The 19,682-nt window shown below is 48.5% G+C and overlaps 1 protein-coding gene across 4 annotated transcripts in view; it reads left to right on the top strand.

Annotated features, from left to right (window-relative positions):
- Positions 1–19,682, top strand: part of LOC309520422 (5'-3' exonuclease PLD3-like) — a 32,140-nt gene that overhangs the window by 7,847 nt on the left and 4,611 nt on the right. For 2 of the 4 annotated variants that reach the window (XM_082202161.1, XM_082202162.1), the window contains 10 exons: positions 2,455–2,658; positions 3,455–3,649; positions 4,414–4,680; positions 6,110–6,294; positions 8,070–8,253; positions 10,485–10,599; positions 14,254–14,381; positions 15,909–16,109; positions 17,665–17,804; positions 18,738–18,903. In XM_082202161.1, coding sequence (XP_082058287.1) covers positions 2,455–2,658; positions 3,455–3,649; positions 4,414–4,680; positions 6,110–6,294; positions 8,070–8,253; positions 10,485–10,599; positions 14,254–14,381; positions 15,909–16,109; positions 17,665–17,804; positions 18,738–18,903 — 1,785 coding nt within the window. The remainder of the gene's footprint in view (positions 1–2,454; positions 2,659–3,454; positions 3,650–4,413; positions 4,681–6,109; positions 6,295–8,069; positions 8,254–10,484; positions 10,600–14,253; positions 14,382–15,908; positions 16,110–17,664; positions 17,805–18,737; positions 18,904–19,682) is intronic. The other 2 variants (XM_082202163.1, XM_082202164.1) reach the window with 2 other exon arrangements.

Raw genomic sequence — 19,682 nt, 5'->3', positions numbered from 1 at the left:
CAATTTAATAGCAGAGCACAGACCTTGCTCTGTAGAAGGTTCCTGCTTCACCTCTTTGCTTCACCTACATTGGCTCCCAGTACATTTCCGAGCACAATTCAAAGTGTTGGCACTGACCTTTAAAGCCCTAAATGGCCTCGGTCCAGTATATCTGAAGGAGCGTCTCCACGCCCATCTTTCTACCCGGACACTGAGGTCCAGCGCCGAGGGCCTTCTGGTGGTTCCCTCACTGCGAGAAGCCAAGTTACAGGGAACCAGACAGAGGGCCTTTTCGGTAGTGGCGCCCTCCCTGTGGAACGCCCTCCCACCAGATGTCAAAGAGAACAACAACTACCAGACTTTTAGAAGACATCTGAAGGCAGCCCTGTTTCGGGAAGCTTTTAATGTTTGATGTATGACAGTATTTTAATATTTTTTTTGGAAGCCGCCCAGAGTGGCTAGGGAAACCCAGCCAGATGGGCGCGGTATAAATTATTATTATTATTATTATTATTATTATTATTATTATTATTATTATTATTTTGGCACCTCCAGTTTAAAAGGAACTCTTGGATGATGATGATGACGATGACAACGATTTTATTTGCACCCGACCCATCTGACTGTGTTGCCCCAGGCACACTGGGCAGCTTCCAGCATATACAAAAACATAATAAAGCAGTAAACATTAAACTTCCCTATATAGGGCTGCCTTCAGATGTTTTCTAAAGCCTCTGAGCTTGCAAGGAGTGACATAAATGAAAGTTTACAGCAGCATCTTGCACCAACCATGCACTCACCCTTGCAGAGAAGTGGGCTTTGGTGTCTTGGTGAGGAGGAGAAGGGGAGATCTCAGAGAGGTTGGGCACTCTAAGGGCATCATGCCCGAAGCCCATCCTGCCCCCACAAACTGGAACGGGCACTGGCCATACTGGCTATGGGAGCTGGAGTCCAGTAACTTTTGTATGGCTGCAGGTTTACCCATCAGCGGCGGCTGGTCCAATAGGGAGGCAGTGGCAGAGCATGCAGGAGATTAAAGTTGCAGTGGCACCTCTTCTTAAAAAAGATCACAGGCTGCTGGGCTGCGAAAGGCTTTCCAGCTGAGAAACCAGAAAGCCAGATGGCAGCCTTGACAGCAATGCTGGGGTTAGATCACTCAGACGCCTGACTTGGGCAAAGGCAGCTCTTGCAGCGCAGGCTCCTTTCAAAGGGCAGGAAGTTTTCTGTGTGAGTGGCGGGCAGAGAGCTCCTATCTCTTTGTGACTGTAAAAACATCTGTGCAGCAAGAGGAAACTCCCAGGGGAGCTGCCTTGCACTAATTGCAAGTAACGGTTGCAGATGGCACCCCTTGGGTCGAAGCCTTCGCACACACGTGCGCTTTCTCTCGCACAATCCATCAGAGCACCAATACTCCCTCAAGTCGCTTTTGGATGATGACAGGGTGATCGGTTCTTTTCCTTTATTTTTTAAAATAGATTTTATTAAAGTTTGAAAAATAATTTAAAGGTTAATATCAGAGAGCTTTTCATCAAGGATAAAAAAAAAACTAAGAAAGAAAGAATTCCAATTCCTCATCTGTCAGCTATATGTAGAAAATTATTCAACACAGCTACTCCAAGATAACACCCAACAAATCCACTTTCTATAAACTATTACAGTGGTACCTCAGGTTACATACGCTTCAGGTTGCAGACTCTGCTAACCCAGAAATAGTGCTTCAGGTTAAGAACTTTGCTTCAGGATAAGAACAGAAATCGTGCTCCGGCAGTGCGGCGGCAGCGGGAGGCCCCATTAGCTAAAGTGGTGCTTCAGGTTAAGAACAGTTTCAGGTTAAGAATGGACCTCTGGAACGAATTAAGTACTTAACCCGAGGTACCACTGTATTAGCTTCAGTCCCCAAACCCAGATACAGTGATACCTTGGTTCTCGAACTTAATCCGTTTGACTCCCAAAACTGTTCGAAAGCCAAGGCGCGGCTTCTGATTGGCTGCAGGAGCTTCCTGCACTCAAGTGGAAGCCGCGTCGGACGTTTGACTTCCGAAAAAACATTTGCAAACCGGAACACTTCCGGGTTTGCGGAGTTTGGGAGCCGATTTGTTTGGGAGCCAAGCCGTTTGAACACTGTGTCATGTTCATTTTCTTATTCACGCAAAAAGTCTATAAGGGTTTTCCACCCTATAGTAAATGTCGACAATGGTTTTTCTCTGATTAAAAACATCAAGGGTGATCAGTTCTGATGGCTCCTTGAAACATGTTTTTTAATTTCGGAAGGCACCAGAATTATTCCCAGGATTGTTGGGGGCAGAGAGGATGTGCTTTATAAGTGCGTTAGGTGTATAGTGCATACGCAGTCCTCATCAACCCTCTTTCTGTACAATAACAAAACAAAAACCCGCTGCTCAGAGGAAGTGCCCCAATATACTGTAAGGCACCAGCTGCCAATCAACACGACTCTGCGCTGTTTCTCAAACGCAGGTTTCAAGGGAACCGCAAAGCTTCAGAGGAAGTCATGTCACTGACATCCTTTCGCCCAGGGAGAGCATCAGAGCTCACAGGAAGCAGGCCGAGCCAGCCAAGGACCCATCGCCCAGTCCCCCCAGAGGTCCTTCGCAATCGTCGGAAGAAGCAGAAGCTCATGAAGACAGCGGGCAAACCGTGTTGGAAAGAGACACTACCTTGGTGAGTCTATTTCAGCTAGTTGAGGCAGCAGGACTTTGGCATAGCTGTCAACTGTCCCTTATTTGGCGGGAAAGTCCCTTATTCCAGCGCCATGTCCCGCTGCTGTCCCTTATTGATGATGTCCCTTAAATTTCACGGGTTTCAAAGGAAGCAGCCCCTCTCCCTCCCTCCCTGCCAGCCAGGGAGGAGGGAGGCTCCAACTGTGTTGCTTGGCTGTGTTGCTCACCCAATAAGGAGTCTAAGAACGACTGGGGGGTGGAGCTTGCATGCTTTGTGCCGATCAAATCGGCCGCGTTACCTGGGGACTCGCCTTTGCTCAGCGCTTCCCAGCGGAGAGGTGACAGTGGTTTTCCTTGCTGCATCCCCTTTGCTGGGTTGCTGCGCTGTGGGAACCACCGCTTGAGGCTTCGTTTGGCGGCTGGTTGACTAAAATCCCTTATTTTGGCTGCTGATCCCTTATTTTCGAGGCTGCTCGAAATGTGTGACGTGGATGCGGCCTTCCTTGAATCCGGCGTGACTTACTTCTATGTAAGGAGGTGCAAGATTGCTGAGTCAGGTGACAATGTGAAACAGGGAGTGTTGAAAGGGTTAGAATAATAGGCGCAGGGATACAGGAAGTCTTTGTCAGACCCTCAAGCTGTTGTGGGACTCCAGCTCCCATCAGCCTCAGCCAGCATTGCCAACAGTCAGAGATGATGGGAGCTGGAGTCCAGGGTGGGGTGGGGGCATTCACTGCTAATAAATAAATAAATGGGGAAAGTACCATTCGGAAGGTCAGCTGCCTTGTTTCTGTCAGTCAGGATTTGGTTCACAGGCAGAGTCCATTAATAGTAAGAGGACAACGACAACCAAGATGGCTGCCACAACTGGGCTCACTGAACATAAAAAGACATCCCTCCATTTTCCTTTTCAGTCCCCCTTTGTCAGGCTGAGGAGACTGGATGTGCCACAGGAAGAGGAGCCTTCCCCACCCCAAAATGGGGCAAAGGAGGTAACAAGGGAGGCGTAACAAGAACAGGGGTCTTTTTTTTTAAGCAGAGCCATCTGAGGAAATGGCTGCCAACTTCCTCCATATCCCAGTAGGGACATTGGAAGCTGCCTTATACTGAGACCATCGATCCATTTAGCTCAGTATCGTCTGCACTGATTGGCAGCAGCTCTCCAGGATTTCAGGCAGGGAATCTCTCCCAGCCATACCTGGAGGACTGGACAGGGGACTGTCAGCATCTTGTACCGCAAGAGCAAGCAAACCAGAAACTCTTCCATTTAACTGTGTTTCCAATTTTGTCCGAACCGGGGGGGGGGGGGGGGAGAATGTTAAACCAGCTTACAACCATAGCCTAATATCCTGGCTTGTTTCCAGGCTGTTACTTTTTGTTTCCCCATTTGGATGAAATGTGAAACTACAGGTTGAGTGGAGAACCTCAGGACTGGATGCGGCCCTCCAGGCCCCTCTGTCAGGCCCTTGGAACTCTCCCCAGCCACACACACCCTCTCTCCATGCTGTGGAGTTAATATTTACATCTGTAGCCCCACCCACTACTTCTTCTGGCCCCACCTACCACTGCCATGTGGCCTCTGGAAAGTTACTTAGATATGAAATCGGCCCTTGGTCTGAAAAATGGAAGACTTCCTTGTTTGGTAGCTTGTTTGCTCAGAGGGACAGCGTGTATGTGATCAAAAGACTCATTCGGATCTCGGCACGTGAAGCCGAGATACGATTTCCACAACATGAGCTTTTTCCTCTCTTGCCAGCTGCCTCAACCAAACATCGAGTGGGAAGTGGTGAAAGACAAGAGGGCCCGGCTGCAGGTTCTGGAGACCTCTCAGCCGCGAAGCGCCAAGGCCAGGCCCCAGATGGAGAGGAGGACAACGGCCAGCTCACAAGGCAGGGTGGAAAACGAGAGGTTTGCCCTTGGGCAGCAGAGCAGGACAGGAATCACTGCCAGGTCCAAGGCACCAACCATGAAGAAGGCCGACTCCTCTAAGTCACAGGCAGGAGCCCCCCAAAAGTGGGCCAAGGTATATTAGAGAATCCCAAAGCATGCTCCAACATACCCCATAGATTCTCACTAAACTGCTTTAATCTGCGGAACAGGTACTTTCACAAGTGCCACGTAATGTTTGTTCTACCCTGGCAAGGAAACAATCCTTTTAGTGTGGCAGCGCTTAGTCTCTGGAACTCCCTGCTGATTGGCAAGCATCTTCGTTGTACTGTTTTTGGTGCTTGCTTAAAACTTTTTATTGTTGTTTGGGCACAAAGACAAGCCTGTTGTTCCACACAAAGGCAGGGCAAGAACTGCCACAATGGTGAGGCAATGCAATTAAAAATATGGTAAAACTGAAACAGGTTTAGAAACATCTACAAAGCAGTCTTTAGCAAAATCTAAAAATGTGCAGAACAGTCGCAGGCTCCCACAGCTGATAATTGCAAGGTTGCCAGAAACTGTTACACACATTTGTTTTGAAACTTATGGGTTTTATCTATATTTTGGTAAATTTTAAGTCTACTACTTTTTAAAGTGTGATTGTGTTGATATTTTCTTCTAAATATTTCATATTGTTTTGTGCCAACCACTTAAGGTTTCTTGCTGATTAAGCAGTATATAAATCCGGTTAAATAAAAAAATTAACATGGAGGCAAAAACACACAGAGTTTGAAATGTATGAGATAGTTGCTTTCTCAGTGGGGTGACAGAGGACACCCCCAGACTCACTATTTTTGAGTGAAATTCAGTCACCTATCGGCAAATTCTGGCTGTGCAATTCTAGTTGTTTTGGAGCGCTTGTGCAACAAACCCACTTCCTCAAAAGATCTGACTTTTGGCGACAAGGAAAGCAATAGTGGAAATGTGTGGGATTACATTTACTTTGACACGCTATCAAACCTCTCCGCAAACAAATCAGAATGAATGCTCATTCTATGAAGGTGCATAAATGACTCAGTGGTAGAGCCTCAGCCCAGTATATCTGAAGGAGCACCTCCACCCCCTTTGTTCAGCCCAGACACTGAGGTCCAGCTCCGAGGGCCTTCTGGCGGTTCCCTCACTGCAAGAAGTGAAGCTACAGCGAACCAGGCAGAGGGCCTTCTCAGTAGTGGCACCCTCCCTGTGGGCAGTAAGACATTCCCTGTCTGAAACGCTGATAGTGGGGTAGGAGAGCTGGAAAAAAATGCCAGTATATTTATTTCACATCTGGCAACCCATGTGCCCTTTGGTTTCAGATACTGCATAGGTAGACGGATCTGAAAAGCCCAGGACACAAATTTTCATGGCCCTCCAGCAGCTATGACGGCTCATTTACCAAAAGTAATTTATTTAGCGTTAACTCCAAAAGTGTATACTCGATTCTGACCAAACTAAGCCTCCTAGAGCAAAATGTACATTGGGCTTAATCTGGAGATGGCACTAAATAATGTCCTTCTTCCTCTCAACCCCTTTTGTCTTCTCAGCGTCTCCCGTATCGGTCCGTTCTCTATTTCCTTCTCTTCTTGCTTATCCTGGGCTTTGTTTGCTGGTTCGCATGGGAACACGGAAACCCCGGCTCCTTCCTGGGGCTGGTGGGATACGAAGCATGGAGATGGAGCAGCTTCCCAAAACTGTGGAATGCGGTGGAGGAGTGCAGTAGTCAGTGCAGGCAAGTAAGGGGCAAGCGCATGTAAGGGCTACCAGCTATTATTTTTTATTATTAATTCAATTTAGGTACCGCTTTTATCAGAAGATCCCAGGGTTCGGTGTACAGATTTAAAAACCCACTGCAGAACAATTAACAAAGAGATTACACGCACTGCATAATTACACGCACATAGACAATTTTGTTGAAACATGACAGCCTTTTATAAAACACTTTACTGATAATCCTGAAGAACGGCAACTACCAAAATCACAGGCTGGACTTTGGCAAACTTAACTAGATTGATCTGTCCTGGAGAGAGGAGCGGGGCAGGTTGTTTTGGTATCCTTCTCTTTCTTTCTTTTGTAATTGTTATGTGGTAAAGGTAAAGGGACCCCTGACCATTAGGTCCAGTCGTGGCCGACTCTGGGGTTGCGGCGCTCATCTTTCTTTATTGGCCGAGGGAGCCGGCGTACATCTTCTGGGTCATGTGGCTAGCATGACTAAGCCGCTTCTGGTGAACCAGAGCAGCGCATGTAAATGCCATTTACCGTATTTTTCGCCCTATAGGACGCACTTTTTCCCCTCCAAAAATGAAGGGGAAATGTGTGTGCGTCCTATGGGGCGAATGCAGGCTTCAGGAAGCTATCCGCAAGTCTTGCAAGCCCGGCAGGATGTCCCGCGGGCTCGCAAGGCTTGCGGGCAGCAGCCTGCAGCTCAAAAGCTCGGGGGACTGCGGGGAGGCGCAGCGCCGCCACCCCGCTATTCCCCGACCTGATCTGGAGGCTGGCGGGGGGGGGGAGAAGCAAGCTTGCTTCTCCCCCCTGCCAGCCCCACAAGCTCGCGGGATAGCGGGGAGGCGGAGCGCCGCCACCCCGCTATTCCCCGACCTGATACGGAGGCTGGCGGGGGGGGGGGAGAAGCAAGCATGCTTCTCCCCCCCCCGCCAGCCCCACAAGCTCGGGGGATAGCGGGGAGGCGGAGCGCCACCACCCCGTTATTCCCAGACCTGGTCTAGCTCCACAAGCTCTGGGGATAGCGGGGAGGCGGAGCGCCGCCACCCCGCTATTCCCTGACCTGATCTGGAGGCTGGGGGGGGGGAGAAGCAAGCTTGCTTCTCCCCCCGCCAGCCCCACAAACTCGGGGGACAGCGGGACAAGCACTCCGTCTCCCTCTTCTAGCTTGGGGATGGCTGCGCAAACCTGGGGAGGAAATAAAAAATTTTCCCTTAATTTCCCCCCCAAAAAACTAGATGCGTCCTATGGGCCGGTGCGTCCTATAGGGCGAAAAATACGGTACCTTCCCGCCAGAGCGGTACCTATTTATCTACTTGTACTTTAACGTGCTTTCAAACTGCTAGGTGGGCAGGAGCAGGGACTGAGCAACGGGAGCTCACCCCGTCGTGGGGATTCGAACCGCCAACCTTCCGATCGGCAAGTCCTAGGCTCTGTGGTTTAACCCACAGTGCCACCCGCATCCCTTGTTATGTATTAGAAATCAATAAAACTATATTTAAAAAGGAAACACTGAAAAAAGGAAAAAAGGGCTTTCAGCGGGGGGTGTTGTAGTCCAGGGGTGGGGGGAACCAGGGCAGAGCCTCGCCCTCCAAGCCTCTTGGTCTGGCCCTTGACGCTTTTCTCAGGCCGCACCCCTCTCACCATAGCACGGCATGTGGGATGGAAGAGATTCTGAAAAGAAACCCAGAATCCATGGGGTTGCCAACCTGTCCAACAATAGAAAACAGCACCACTGCATTTCTTTAGCCTTCACCTTCTCCCCTCTCTTCTTACTGGCTTTAGCCTGGTGTTGGTGGAGAGCATCCCGTCCACTTTGGATTACGAAACGCTGACTCCTCACCACCCAAGCATATACCAGGCTTGGATGGACCTCTTGGATGGCGCCAACAGCAGTGTGGAGATAGCAGCTTTCTACTTCACCCTACGAGACTCCGATGTTCATGTGGAGGATCCCTCTTCGAAACAGGTCAGTCACTAGGATGGGACAATCTCTGTTCCAGTTTTTCTGTTTCTCCTTTTTCCAAGCTTCAGTCCTGTACGTTTCCACACCTGTTTGCATTTTTTTTTAAAAAAGCCACGTGAAAATCAACCAGCATTTTACTGTATGCAGTTTTGCCTAACGCACACATTTTTGCAAATCAGTTTCTCCCAATAGAATGCATTTTGTATCTTATTTTCTCTTATAGGTGCATTGTTATGCACCCTTTACCCCAGAACATTATTTTTTGCACGTATTACTTGATTGGAAAACTGCATGGCAAAATTTGGAGAGCTGTGTGTTTGTGTAATGCAGTTTGTGTGAATTAGCTGGATATGCCTTTAAAAGCAAGGTGAATCCAATTTATCCCTCATGTGTTAGTCCTGGGCAGCTAGTGCTTGAGAGGTAGAACAATGCAAGGATGCATACAATCTTTACAGAGAAAATTATGCATCTTTACTAAATTAGGTAGGGCAGAAGTTTTCAACCTTTTTTTGAGTCCACGGTTCCCTTGACCAACTACATTACAGTGGTGCCCCACACGATGAATGCCTCGCAAGACGGAAAACTCGCTAGACGAAAGAGTTTTCCGTTTTGGTGGTGCTTCGCAAAACGAATTTCCTATGGGCTTGCTTCGCAAGACGACAATGTCTTGCGAGTTCCTGTGGGTTTTTTTCCCTTCCCCCTTTTTCTAAGCCGATAAACCGCTTATCAGCTGATCCGATCAGCAGATAAGCCGCTAAAAGACGCTAATAGCGCTAATCCGCTAATCCGTCAGTGGGCTTGCTTCGCAAGACGAAAAAACCGCTAGACGAAGAGAATCACAGAACGGATTCTTTTCGTCTTGCAAGGCACCACTGTATTTCTTGACACCCCTGTGGGTCTCAGGAGCCCAGTTATGTCACCCCTTGCCTGCAGAGCTGGCAGCCTCTCATCCTTTTTTTTGAACACCCTCCCCTGTGAACAGTTCCCTCAACCTCCTCTCCTCTCTCTCTCCTTGGGAGTCCTCTGGGCAGCAGCCCCTGGTCTCTGAGCTTCCCTTCACCATTCACCTGCAGATCTTATAGCCAGGACTGCTGCAATAGACAGCTGTGCAATCTTTTGGGAAGCAGAGACATACAGAGCCCAGGGTCTGTGGTGGGAGTATACAACCCCATTGTTTCAAGACATAACATTGTACGGAAGTGAAAGTTTTATCTATTTTTTGCACCAGCAATATTCCCCCCAGAGGGAGGTGCACCATTCCTGGAGGTACTGCAATACCAGGTCGATGCATGGAGTGGATGGAGCAAGCCCCTATTCCATCTCCCAATTCCAAAAATCCATTTAATATATAGTCCTCAAATAGAGGACATATCAGATATTAAACTGATAAGAACAGATACTACACTTGATCTTAGCCAAAAGGCCGAGAAGCGATACCAAACTCAACAAAAGTGAAGCGGGTCTCCTTTTCTGATGGCTTTTGAGGTGATGGTGGGTACTTGGCGCCGCAAAGCTCTCACCACCCCATCAGAATCAGCACCATTTCCAATTCCACAAAATACACTCTGACAACATTTCTACCTGTTTTCCAACTCAGCAGCCTCTTCATGGACAATTTAACCCCAAAACTAGATCATTCTTTCGATCTTGTCAATTTCTCAGCCGTCTGTCCGGTTGCTTGATGGCCATTGGTGTGCAATCTGCATAAACCCGCCCACTTACCTGTTAGGTGCTGCATAACTGTTAACCAGCAGAGGTCGCAAAGGTTTCCCTTTGATAGCTTGCTGTTCATTCGAGAGCATCCTGCAAAAACAGCTGTGCAAGCCGAGCAAAGCAGTGCTGCAGAATAAATTTTCCCCTTAAAACACTGAAACGCTGTAAAAGGAATTCTTGGCGTGTAATGACCGGAGAAAATCTATCTGGTTCTGCAGATGCTATTTCCTAGCAGAGCCAAATCCTTTAAGTTTACCTGAAGATTTACTTCCTTCTGCCCTTTCAACTTTGATTTGAGCACGAAATGCACATACAACTTTGTCATGAGTGTTTAATACCATCCTTTTACTGACTTTCCTTAATTAAATAAATTGCAGGTATCTCTGCCCCCCAAATTAATTCCCTTTTTCTTCACGCACATAGAAATGAACCCGCAAATCTATTTGAGATGGAGATGTGAGCATCTCTAGGTTCCATGCATAGCAATACTGTAGTAAGCGTTGTGCTTGTCGTTCTTGCAGGGCAAGGCGGTGTTTGAGTCTCTGCGGTCCTTGCCTTCTCGCGGGGTGAAGCTCAGCATCGCTGTGAACAACCCCCAGCTTTCCCAGTACGACACAGATGAATTGGCTCGCCATGGTAAGGTGTCACGTAGAGCAGGGTTTTTTGTACTGCTTGGAAACCTTTCAACATTCAACTGTTAGCCAGCTAAGGCTGTTGTATGCATTATTATACCATTAACGCACACTCATTCCCTCAAAGAATTCTGGGCAAGGGTCAATGGGGATTGTAACTCTTGTGAGGAGTAGAGTGCCCAGAATTCTTTGAGGGGGAGAATGTACAGTAAGCCCGCAACTTCTGCTCATTGAACTTGTGCGCATTCAGCTTTATGCTCTTGACCAAAATAATAATGATAATGATAATAATTAAAAATAAGGCAGACAGGCATCCAGGAGAAAAGATTTTGGCAATCCCACCCACTATTGAACCAAGTGTGTTTTTACTGCAGTGGTACCTCGGGTTACATACGCTTCAGGTTACAGATGCTTCAGGTTACAGACTCCGCTAACCCAGAAATATTACCTCAGGTTAAGAACTTTGTTTCAGGATGAGAACAGAAATCTTGCTCCAGCGGTGCGGCGGCAGCAGGAGGCCTCATTAGCTAAAGTGGTGCTTCAGGTTAAGAACAGTTTCAGGTTAAGACTGGACCTCTGGAACGAATTAAGTACTTAACCCGAGGTACCACTGTATATGCGATTTTGGCTTTCGGTGCAATCCCCAGAACCCCCATGTAAATTGTGGGCTTACTGTGCTTTGAATATGTTTTATGTTGGAGTTAGGTGTGTACGTGTGCATATAGTGTATATGTTCAGAGCTGTAAGAAGGGTCCCTCCGGAGGGCCATCTGGCAGAGTCCCCCCTCTCTCTGGCCTTCCTGATAGCACATTATCTTCCCCAATGCTTTTCTTCGGGGGGGGGTGCCGATACTTCATATCCTTGAGTACCCCCAGAAAAAAGCACTGCCTCCCCTTTGTCTTTGGTTAATGGCTGATCTCCCAGGTGATTTCCTGAACACAGGAAGCTGGTGGGGCCTGTATTTTAACACTCTGCCAAATCTGAAAGGGAGAGAATCTGTATTCACAAGCGTGAAGGCTAGAAGCTTGCTGAATTCTGAACACTGAGTTCTGCCCTTGGTGGCAGAATATACATAGATTATGGATGCATGTGGTCTGTAATGGCATCGGCTCACTGGGTTTGCTTTTGGTAACTGGAGTAGCACAGGGACTGAGCTACAAGTAATATAGTCCTTCGTTCGAATTTCACTTCTGCCACCAGGCTACATAGACTTAAATGAGCCATTCTCCCTCATCTTCAGTATTTCCAGTATGGGATGTTGTAAATAAAAATATGCCCTTTTCCCTTATGGGGTATCCAAGAGCCCATATAGAGTCCTTACGTAGGTTCCCTATTGGTAGGAGAAAATAACAGAGGCCAACCAGAGAATATTGAGAAGCAAAGCAGCTAGTAAGCTTCATCTTTATTAATCTGTTGCAACAGGGTGCTCCCCTCACACGCAGGAGAGGAAGAGGACCCCCAGAAATGCTGTGCAAGGCCTTATAAAGACTTTTGAAATTCCCATCCTCCAGATCACGACCACCCCCAGAAACATTATGCATACATCACAGAAGGGGTGTAACCTAAGACCACCCCTCAGATACATCCCCCTACATCACAGAAATTTAAATATTGTTTTTCTCCTGTTGTTGTTTATCTCCTGTCTAGCAGGTCACTTGATTGGATTTCCTGGGGAGCCTGGCCATTCTTTTGTAGTGGTAAAATACTTAGTTCCTGGGCCAGGTCACAGGCTCACACCTTATTCAAACAGACATATCATTGAGACAGGATTTGTGAGGAAAGAGACAATGGGGAAGCTTTTCCAGGTTAACCTTGCAGAGAAAGGTTTGCTCAGTTTAGGAATCAAAATGGTTCCAGGTTGGTCTTCCTGTGTTGATCTATGTATGTGCAGTTATGAACATTACCATATATCTAAGACCATGAAATTCCTATCACAATTCCCAAGCGTGAAGGCTAGAAGCTTGCTGAATTCTGAACACTGAGTTCTGCCCTTGGTGGCAGAATATACATAGATTATGGATGCATGTGGTCTATAATGGCATCGGCTCACTGGGTTTGCTTTTGGTAACTGGAGTAGCACAGGGACTGAGCTACAAGTAAAACAGTCCTTCGTTCGAATCTCACTTCTGCCACCAGGCTACATAGACTTAAATGAGCCATTCTCCCTCATCTTCAGTATTTCCAGTATGGGAGTAACACTGGGGTTGCAATGAAGGGGGCAGAGGCAAATCCAGGGGGAGATCATTCCAAAAGCTCAGTGGTAGAGCATCTGCTTTGCATCCAGAAGGTCCCAGGTTCAATCCTCAGCTTCCCCAGGTATGGAGGTGGCTGGGAGAGTCTCCCTGCCTGAAATCCCAGTAAGTTGGTCAGTGTACACTGTGATACAACACCAGGGGTCGGCAACGTGAGGCCCATGGGCCAGAAGTGGCCCACGAAGACCATTTTACCAGCCCACGAACCGCCCCTGAACCAAGCCACCTGCTCGGCGAGTCCCCCATGCACTGCGCTAAATCAGCGCATCACGGTGCAGGGACCTGCTGTGATAGGAATTTTGAGGTCTTAGATATATGTTAAATGTTCATAACCGTACCAACCAAGCACATACACAGATCAGCACAGGAAGACCGACCTGGAACCATTTTGATTTAAAAACTGTCCCAAACTGAACAAATGTTTTCTCTGCAAGGTCAAAGGAAAATGGAAAAGCCTCCCCATTGTCTTTTCCTTCACAAATCCTGTCTTAAGGGTATGTCTGTGTTTGAATAGGGTGTGAGCCTGTGACCTGGCCCAGGAACTAAGTATTTATCATTACAAAAGATTGGCGGGCTCCCCAGGCAATCCAGTCAAGTAACCTGCCAGACAGGAGATAAACAAGGACAGGAGAAAAACAACATTCAAATTTCTGTTTAGACCGCCTTTTCTGTGATGTAGGTGTGATGTATCTGAGGGGTGGTCTTAGGTTACACCCCTTCTGTGGTGTATGTATGATGTTTCTGGGGGTGGTCTTGATCTACAGGGTGGCAATTTCAAAAGTCTTTATAAGGCCTTGCACGCCATTTTTCTGGGCTCCTTCTCCTCTCCTGCGGGTGAGGGGAGCACCCTGTTGCAACAGATCAATAAAGATCAAGCTTACTAGCTGCTTTGCTTCTCAGTACTCTCTGGTTGGCCTCTGTTATTCTCTCCTATCAATAGGGAACCTATGTAAGGACTCTATACGGGCTCTTGGATACCCCATAAGAGAAAAGGGCAATTTTTGTTTACAACATCTGCCAAGCGGTGCCGGAAATCACGTCCACGCAGGTGCGATTTTCAGAGTCTGGACATGCGCAGAAGCGATTTCTGGCGTTGCACTGCGCCAGTCCAGCCCACGGACAATCTCCATGGGAGTGATCCGGCCCATGCCCGGTAAACCTTGCTGACGCCTGGTGTACACACTTCTGAGTTAGGTGGACCAGTGTCATGATACAGTGTAATGCACCATTCCTATGTTTCAATAATGCAACCTCGCAGGGCTGTCGTAAGGATTACAAAAAGCTGAATGCACGTGACACACCATATAAGCGATGATGACACAGTGGCCTCTTAACATCATTAGGATCATTCCAATGGGGAAACAGAAGGCGGGTCGGTGTTAAATCCTTGCCCCTTCCTCCCGCAGGTGCAGATGTGAGGTACGTGGACATGAAGAACCTGACAGGAGGCATCTTGCACACCAAGCTATGGGTGGTGGATCGGAAGCACATCTTTGTGGGCAGCGCCAACATGGACTGGCGCTCCCTCACTCAGGTACCTCTGGGCGTTGTGGGTGGAACAGGTTCAAGAGCATGGGCAGGGGACGGCTGCGCATTGGAAGCATCTGAGGATGTGCTCTGGGGATTGTCAATGGGGTGGAGACTCTCACAACCCACAAAACAATTGTCAGGGTCAGGCACTCTGTTGGGCCCACGCTTTTGCCCATCGGACCTGGGGGGGGGGACAGGCTGGCTTTCTTGCTAGCAGTGGCAGAAGCCATCAACAGTTCCTGAGCAACGCTGGGGGTGCTTCAAGACCCCTGGGAGCTATGGACCCAATTCTGTGCAACTCTCTCCTGGCTGAGATCAGGCAGGTCCTTTCTCCCTGTTGAACTTCAGGCCCTTGGTGAGAAGACTTTTTTAAAAAAACACCTCTCCGCAGGTATTAGAAATATGTATTCTGATTTTATTTTTTATTGTATCAATTTCACAAATTTATATACTGTACCACTCTATTATAATAAAACCACAAAGCCATTAACAAAAATAAGAAAAGAATAAAATTGTCAGTACAAAACAGCTAATAATAACAATTACAAACAGTTAGAAAATGAAAATTAACATTCTAACTGTCTGGATAAAGGTAAAGGTACCCCTGCCCGAACGGGCCAGTCTTGACAGACTCTGGGGTTTGTGCGCCCATCTCACATCTATAGGCCGGGGGCCAGCGCTGTCCGGAGACACTTCCGGGTCACGTGGCCAGCGTGACAAAGCTGCATCTGGCGAGCCAGCGCAGCACACGGAACGCCGTTTACCTTCCCGCTATAAAGCGGTACCTATTTATCTACTTGCACCCGGGGGTGCTTTCGAACTGCTAGGTTGGCAGGCGCTGGGACCGAGCAGCGGGAGCGCACCCCGCCGCGGGGATTCGAACCGCCGACCTTTCGATCGGCAAGCCCTAGGCGCTGAGGCTTTTACCCACAGCGCCACCCGCGTCCCCAAACTGTCTGGATAGGCTTGCCTAAACGAAAATATATTTTAGCAAGTGCCAAAAAGGGCACAGTGAAGGTGCCTGCTTTATGGTTAAGTTTAACAGGTTCTTTGTCGTATTGTTTGTTAATTTGAGAGACTGCGGTGTCATATAGTACATAAATCATTGAAATATAACAACGATGATTAACATTTTAAATTGCTACAATGCCCCAGAGCAATACTGTACCAGGGGCATAGTGGGTAATTAAAATGGCCGCTGGATTCAGCTGCTTGGGACTTCTCAGAGCATCAGTCCACAGAGGGGGCGATTTAAAGAGGGCAGGTTTCTGCAAAGAGCCCCACCTGATTTCTAGGGCTGATGCTGGCTCTACAGTTCATAGAGCATTTTTGTCAAACAGGTGCAGGTCTTGAGAAAATAAAAAATGTTCAAGGTGTGCAATGTGGGGCTGGTGAGGGGTGTACCCTGAGGGCCAGGCAGAGGGGCTGTGTTTTGTCCTTAAGCCCAAGTCTCCCCATACCTTGGGGCTTAGCCTAGACAGACAGACAAATCTCCTAAGGTCCTGCTCACCTGGTGCCTTCTATCTTACAGGTTAAAGAGCTGGGTGCCGTGCTGTACAACTGCAGCTGCCTAGCTAGGGACCTACACCGAATCTTTGCCATATATCGCATCCTGGGGAAAGACGGGGCCTCCATTCCACCCAGGTGGCCGGCGGACCTGGCTGCCAAGTCTGGCCTGACTCATCCCCTGAAGCTGCAGCTGAATGGCACCGGCGGTCATCTGTATCTGTCTGTAAGTTGGGGCAGGGTGGGGAATATTTTTTGGCCCACGGGCTGGATTTCCACACTGGGTGGATGACAGATGTGACTCTTCCCTTTGCACAGCAGGCTACATTCCAGCCTATCGGGGATCCCAGGACCCTCAGCCTCACTGGCTGTAATGGGTTTAGGGGTTGCTCGAGCGTAAGTTCCCGCCACTCCTGGCTAAGTTACCTGGTTAACCCTTTCTGACTGAACAGCCTCCAGCATCGTGACTGTCTCAGTCGCTGGCAGAATCCGTCAGTGGGCGTTTCTTAAACTTCTTCCAGCACAAAAGTTCCTTGACGCCAAGTCTCCTCCTACTCTCCCTGCGCGGAAGTCTTCTGCGCAGGGAGGGTGTGGGCAACGGAGTACCCGTACTCTCTCCGCTGGTCTCCGGCGAGGAGTCTTGGAGCCTCCTCCCCGATTCCTCCATCTGCCCCCCTTCTCTACTGGTGTTACGCTGATTTCCTTCCCCAGCAGACAGGCTCCCTCTCTCCCTACTGGGACCCTCTCCGCCATCCCTTTGGAGCCTTCCCTCCGCTTCCAGCTCCGATGGCAGTTCCCTGACACTGGCCTACACCCACAAAGTAGCGGTGTCTCTATTTCTTTCTTCTTTTTCTGCCTCCAGTTATCCCCAAATGCTTTGAAACTTCCTAGTAGCCAGTGTGGTATAGTGGTTAAGAGCGGTAGACTCGTAATCTGGTGAACCGGGTTCGTGTCTCCGCTCCTCCACATGCAGCTGCTGGTTGACCTTGGGCCAGTCACACTTCTCTGAAGTCTCTCAGGCCCACTCACCTCACAGAGTGTTTGTTGTGGGGGAGGAAGGGAAAGGAGAATGTTGGCCGCTTTGAGACTCCTGAAAGGGAGTGAAAGGCGGGATATCAAATCCAAACTCTTCTTCTTCTTCTAGTAGCGTTAGCCTTGGAGCCGTCAGAGACAGGATGAACTTGAACTGGGTTTATTATTAAAACTGACCTACATACAGGGCCCTCAGAGGTGGCGGTTGGCAGTTTCTGTAGACTTGAGAGCCTCTGCAACTAACACAAACCTCCAGGTGGCTTTTTCCCTCAAGCAAAATTTCCTGGTCTTCCACACAAGCCAATTACTTCCATACCTTCCCTCTCCAACTGCCTCTTTTTACAGTTAAGTCAGAGGTTAGAATTACTTATATTATTGCATTTATACACCTCTCCACCAAGGAGCCCGAGGCAGCATGCATGGTTTTATCCTCACAATTTCCCTGTGAGGTAAAGTTAGGTCAAGAGGCACTGACTGGCCCAAGTTAATCCAGTGAGCTTCATGGCTGAGGGTTAGATTTGAACCAAAGTCTCCCGGGTCCTAGTCGGACAACTCTAACCATTACACCACACCACCAGGCGGGAGTATTACGAGAACAACTCCCTATCCATTTTCTTCACACCACGTATCATTTTAACACTTCTGCCATGTTCTGCTACTTGATTTTTCCGAAACTAAACTCAGCCGCCTTGATTTGCCCTCTCCTCCTCTTCTGCCCCCTTCGAAGCTCTCTGATTTTGTGGTTCCAGAGCTCTCCACCGGCCCTCTGCTCCTCAGGCAGAACCTCTGATCTCACCGCCATTTTGAGCACCATCGAGGATGCTGAAGACTTTGTCTACATTGCTGTGATGGACTATGAGCCCCAGTGCACATTCTGCAAACCAAAGAGGTAGGACGAAAAGGGACCGAAAAGGCACATAAAAATCTGAACCGAATAAGTGAAAAAGACATAAGGGGAAGGTGTCATAGCTCAGCAATGGAGCATCTGCTTTTTAATGCACAGTGCCACAGATTCATAGAACTGTCAACTTGGAAGGGACCCTGAGGATCATCTAGTCCAACCCCCTGGAATGCAGGAATACGCAGCTGCCCTATATGGGGATCGAACCTGCACCATTGGCATTATCAGCGCCATTCTGTAATGAAATGAGCTATCCAGTTGATAATATCTCCAGGCAGGCTGGGAGCATCCCCGGCCTGAAAACCTACAGAGCTGCTACCAGTCAGTGTAGACAATACTGAGCTAGATGGACCAGTTTTGTCTGACCCCTTATAAGACATCTTCCTGTTTTCCTAAAGCTAAAGTTGGTCATGCCTATTCCCTTCAATGGGTCTACCCTGAGTGGAACTTGCCCTCGACACAAGCTTATTGTATTTTAGTATTTTGTTGGAAGCCGTCCAGAGTGGCTGGGGAAACCCAGCCAGATGGGCGGGGTATAAATAAATTATTATTATTATTATTATTATTATTATTATTATTATTATTAAGCTTTAGAGTGGCATATATCTGCTCTGGAATTCAGATGTTCATGGGAAATTGCCCGTTAGGACTGTGTTCACACATCATACATCTAAAGCCCATTCTCTGTCCCCCAAGAATCCTGGGAACTGTGGATTGTTAAGGGTGCTGGGAATTGTAGCTCTCTGTGGGGTAAACTATAGTTTACAATGAATTCTTGGGGGGGGGAAATCATGGGCTTTCAATGTATGGTGCGTATGCAGCCTTAGCCGCTTTGTAGGGCCACCACCAGCTTTGGGTTTCCAGGGACTAAAGGACTCCCCGTTCCCTATATAATAATGCTGTTGCGCTTGGCACTCCCAGGTTCTGGCCGGTCATTGATGACGCTCTGCGCACTGCGGCCTGCGAAAGGCGGGTGAAGGTGCGTCTCCTCATCAGCTGCTGGAAACACTCGCATCCCGCCATGTTCGTCTTCCTGGATTCGCTCAGAGTCCTCAGCTACGAACCTCTGCATTGCCCCATTGAAGTGGTGAGTCTGGGAACTAGAGAGAACAAGCAGACAGGCCTCCTTGGATGCAAGCTGTTTGGCGCCATTAGGTGCTTCCTCCACTGTCAGAGCCGGCAAGCTTGCAAATGACAATGACTGGGAACTGCAGGAGGGGAGAGTGGCTGTTGGGCTCAAATCTTGCCTGTGGGCTTCCTGCAGGCCTCTGGTCGGCCGCTGTGAGAACTAGCGTGCAATAAAAAGGTTGCCTGGAGGAGCCCTGGGGAAGGTCCTAGTCCGAAGCTCTAACCCAGAGCTTGCCAAACAGCTGGGTTTCCAGCTGTTTTTGGACTAGAGTTCCCATCATCCCTGACCACTGGTCCTGCTAGCTAGAGATGATGGGAGTTGTAGTCCAGCAACAGCTTGACTGTTTGTGGCAATTCTGTTCTAACCACTACACCGCAATGGGCTCCACTCTCTTAACGGTGTTAGTCAGGGTCAGGAAGCTGCAGGAATCCAATTCAGAATCTGGAGTGCCAGAAATATAGGAACATAGAACTTGGTTTGTGAAGGTTTGAACTCAAGCCTCAAGTGAAGGTTTGAACTCAAGCCTCTAAGGCAGGGGTCAGCAAACTTTTTCAGCAGGGGGCCGGTCCACTGTCCCTCAAACCTTGTGGTGGGCCAGACTATTTTTTTTGGGGGGGGGGGATGAATGAATTCCTATGCCCCACAAATAACCCAGAGATGCATTTTAAATAAAAGCACACACTCTACTCATGTAAAAATACGCTGATTCCCAGACCGTCCATGCAGTGGCGTAGCGT

The sequence above is a fragment of the Podarcis vaucheri genome (genome assembly GCF_965113315.1).
Source record: "Podarcis vaucheri genome assembly, chromosome: 16".
In the NCBI taxonomy this organism is placed as follows: domain Eukaryota; kingdom Metazoa; phylum Chordata; class Lepidosauria; order Squamata; family Lacertidae; genus Podarcis; species Podarcis vaucheri.
Note: the sequence above shows the minus strand (reverse complement) of the source record. Positions and strands in the feature narration are given on the sequence as shown.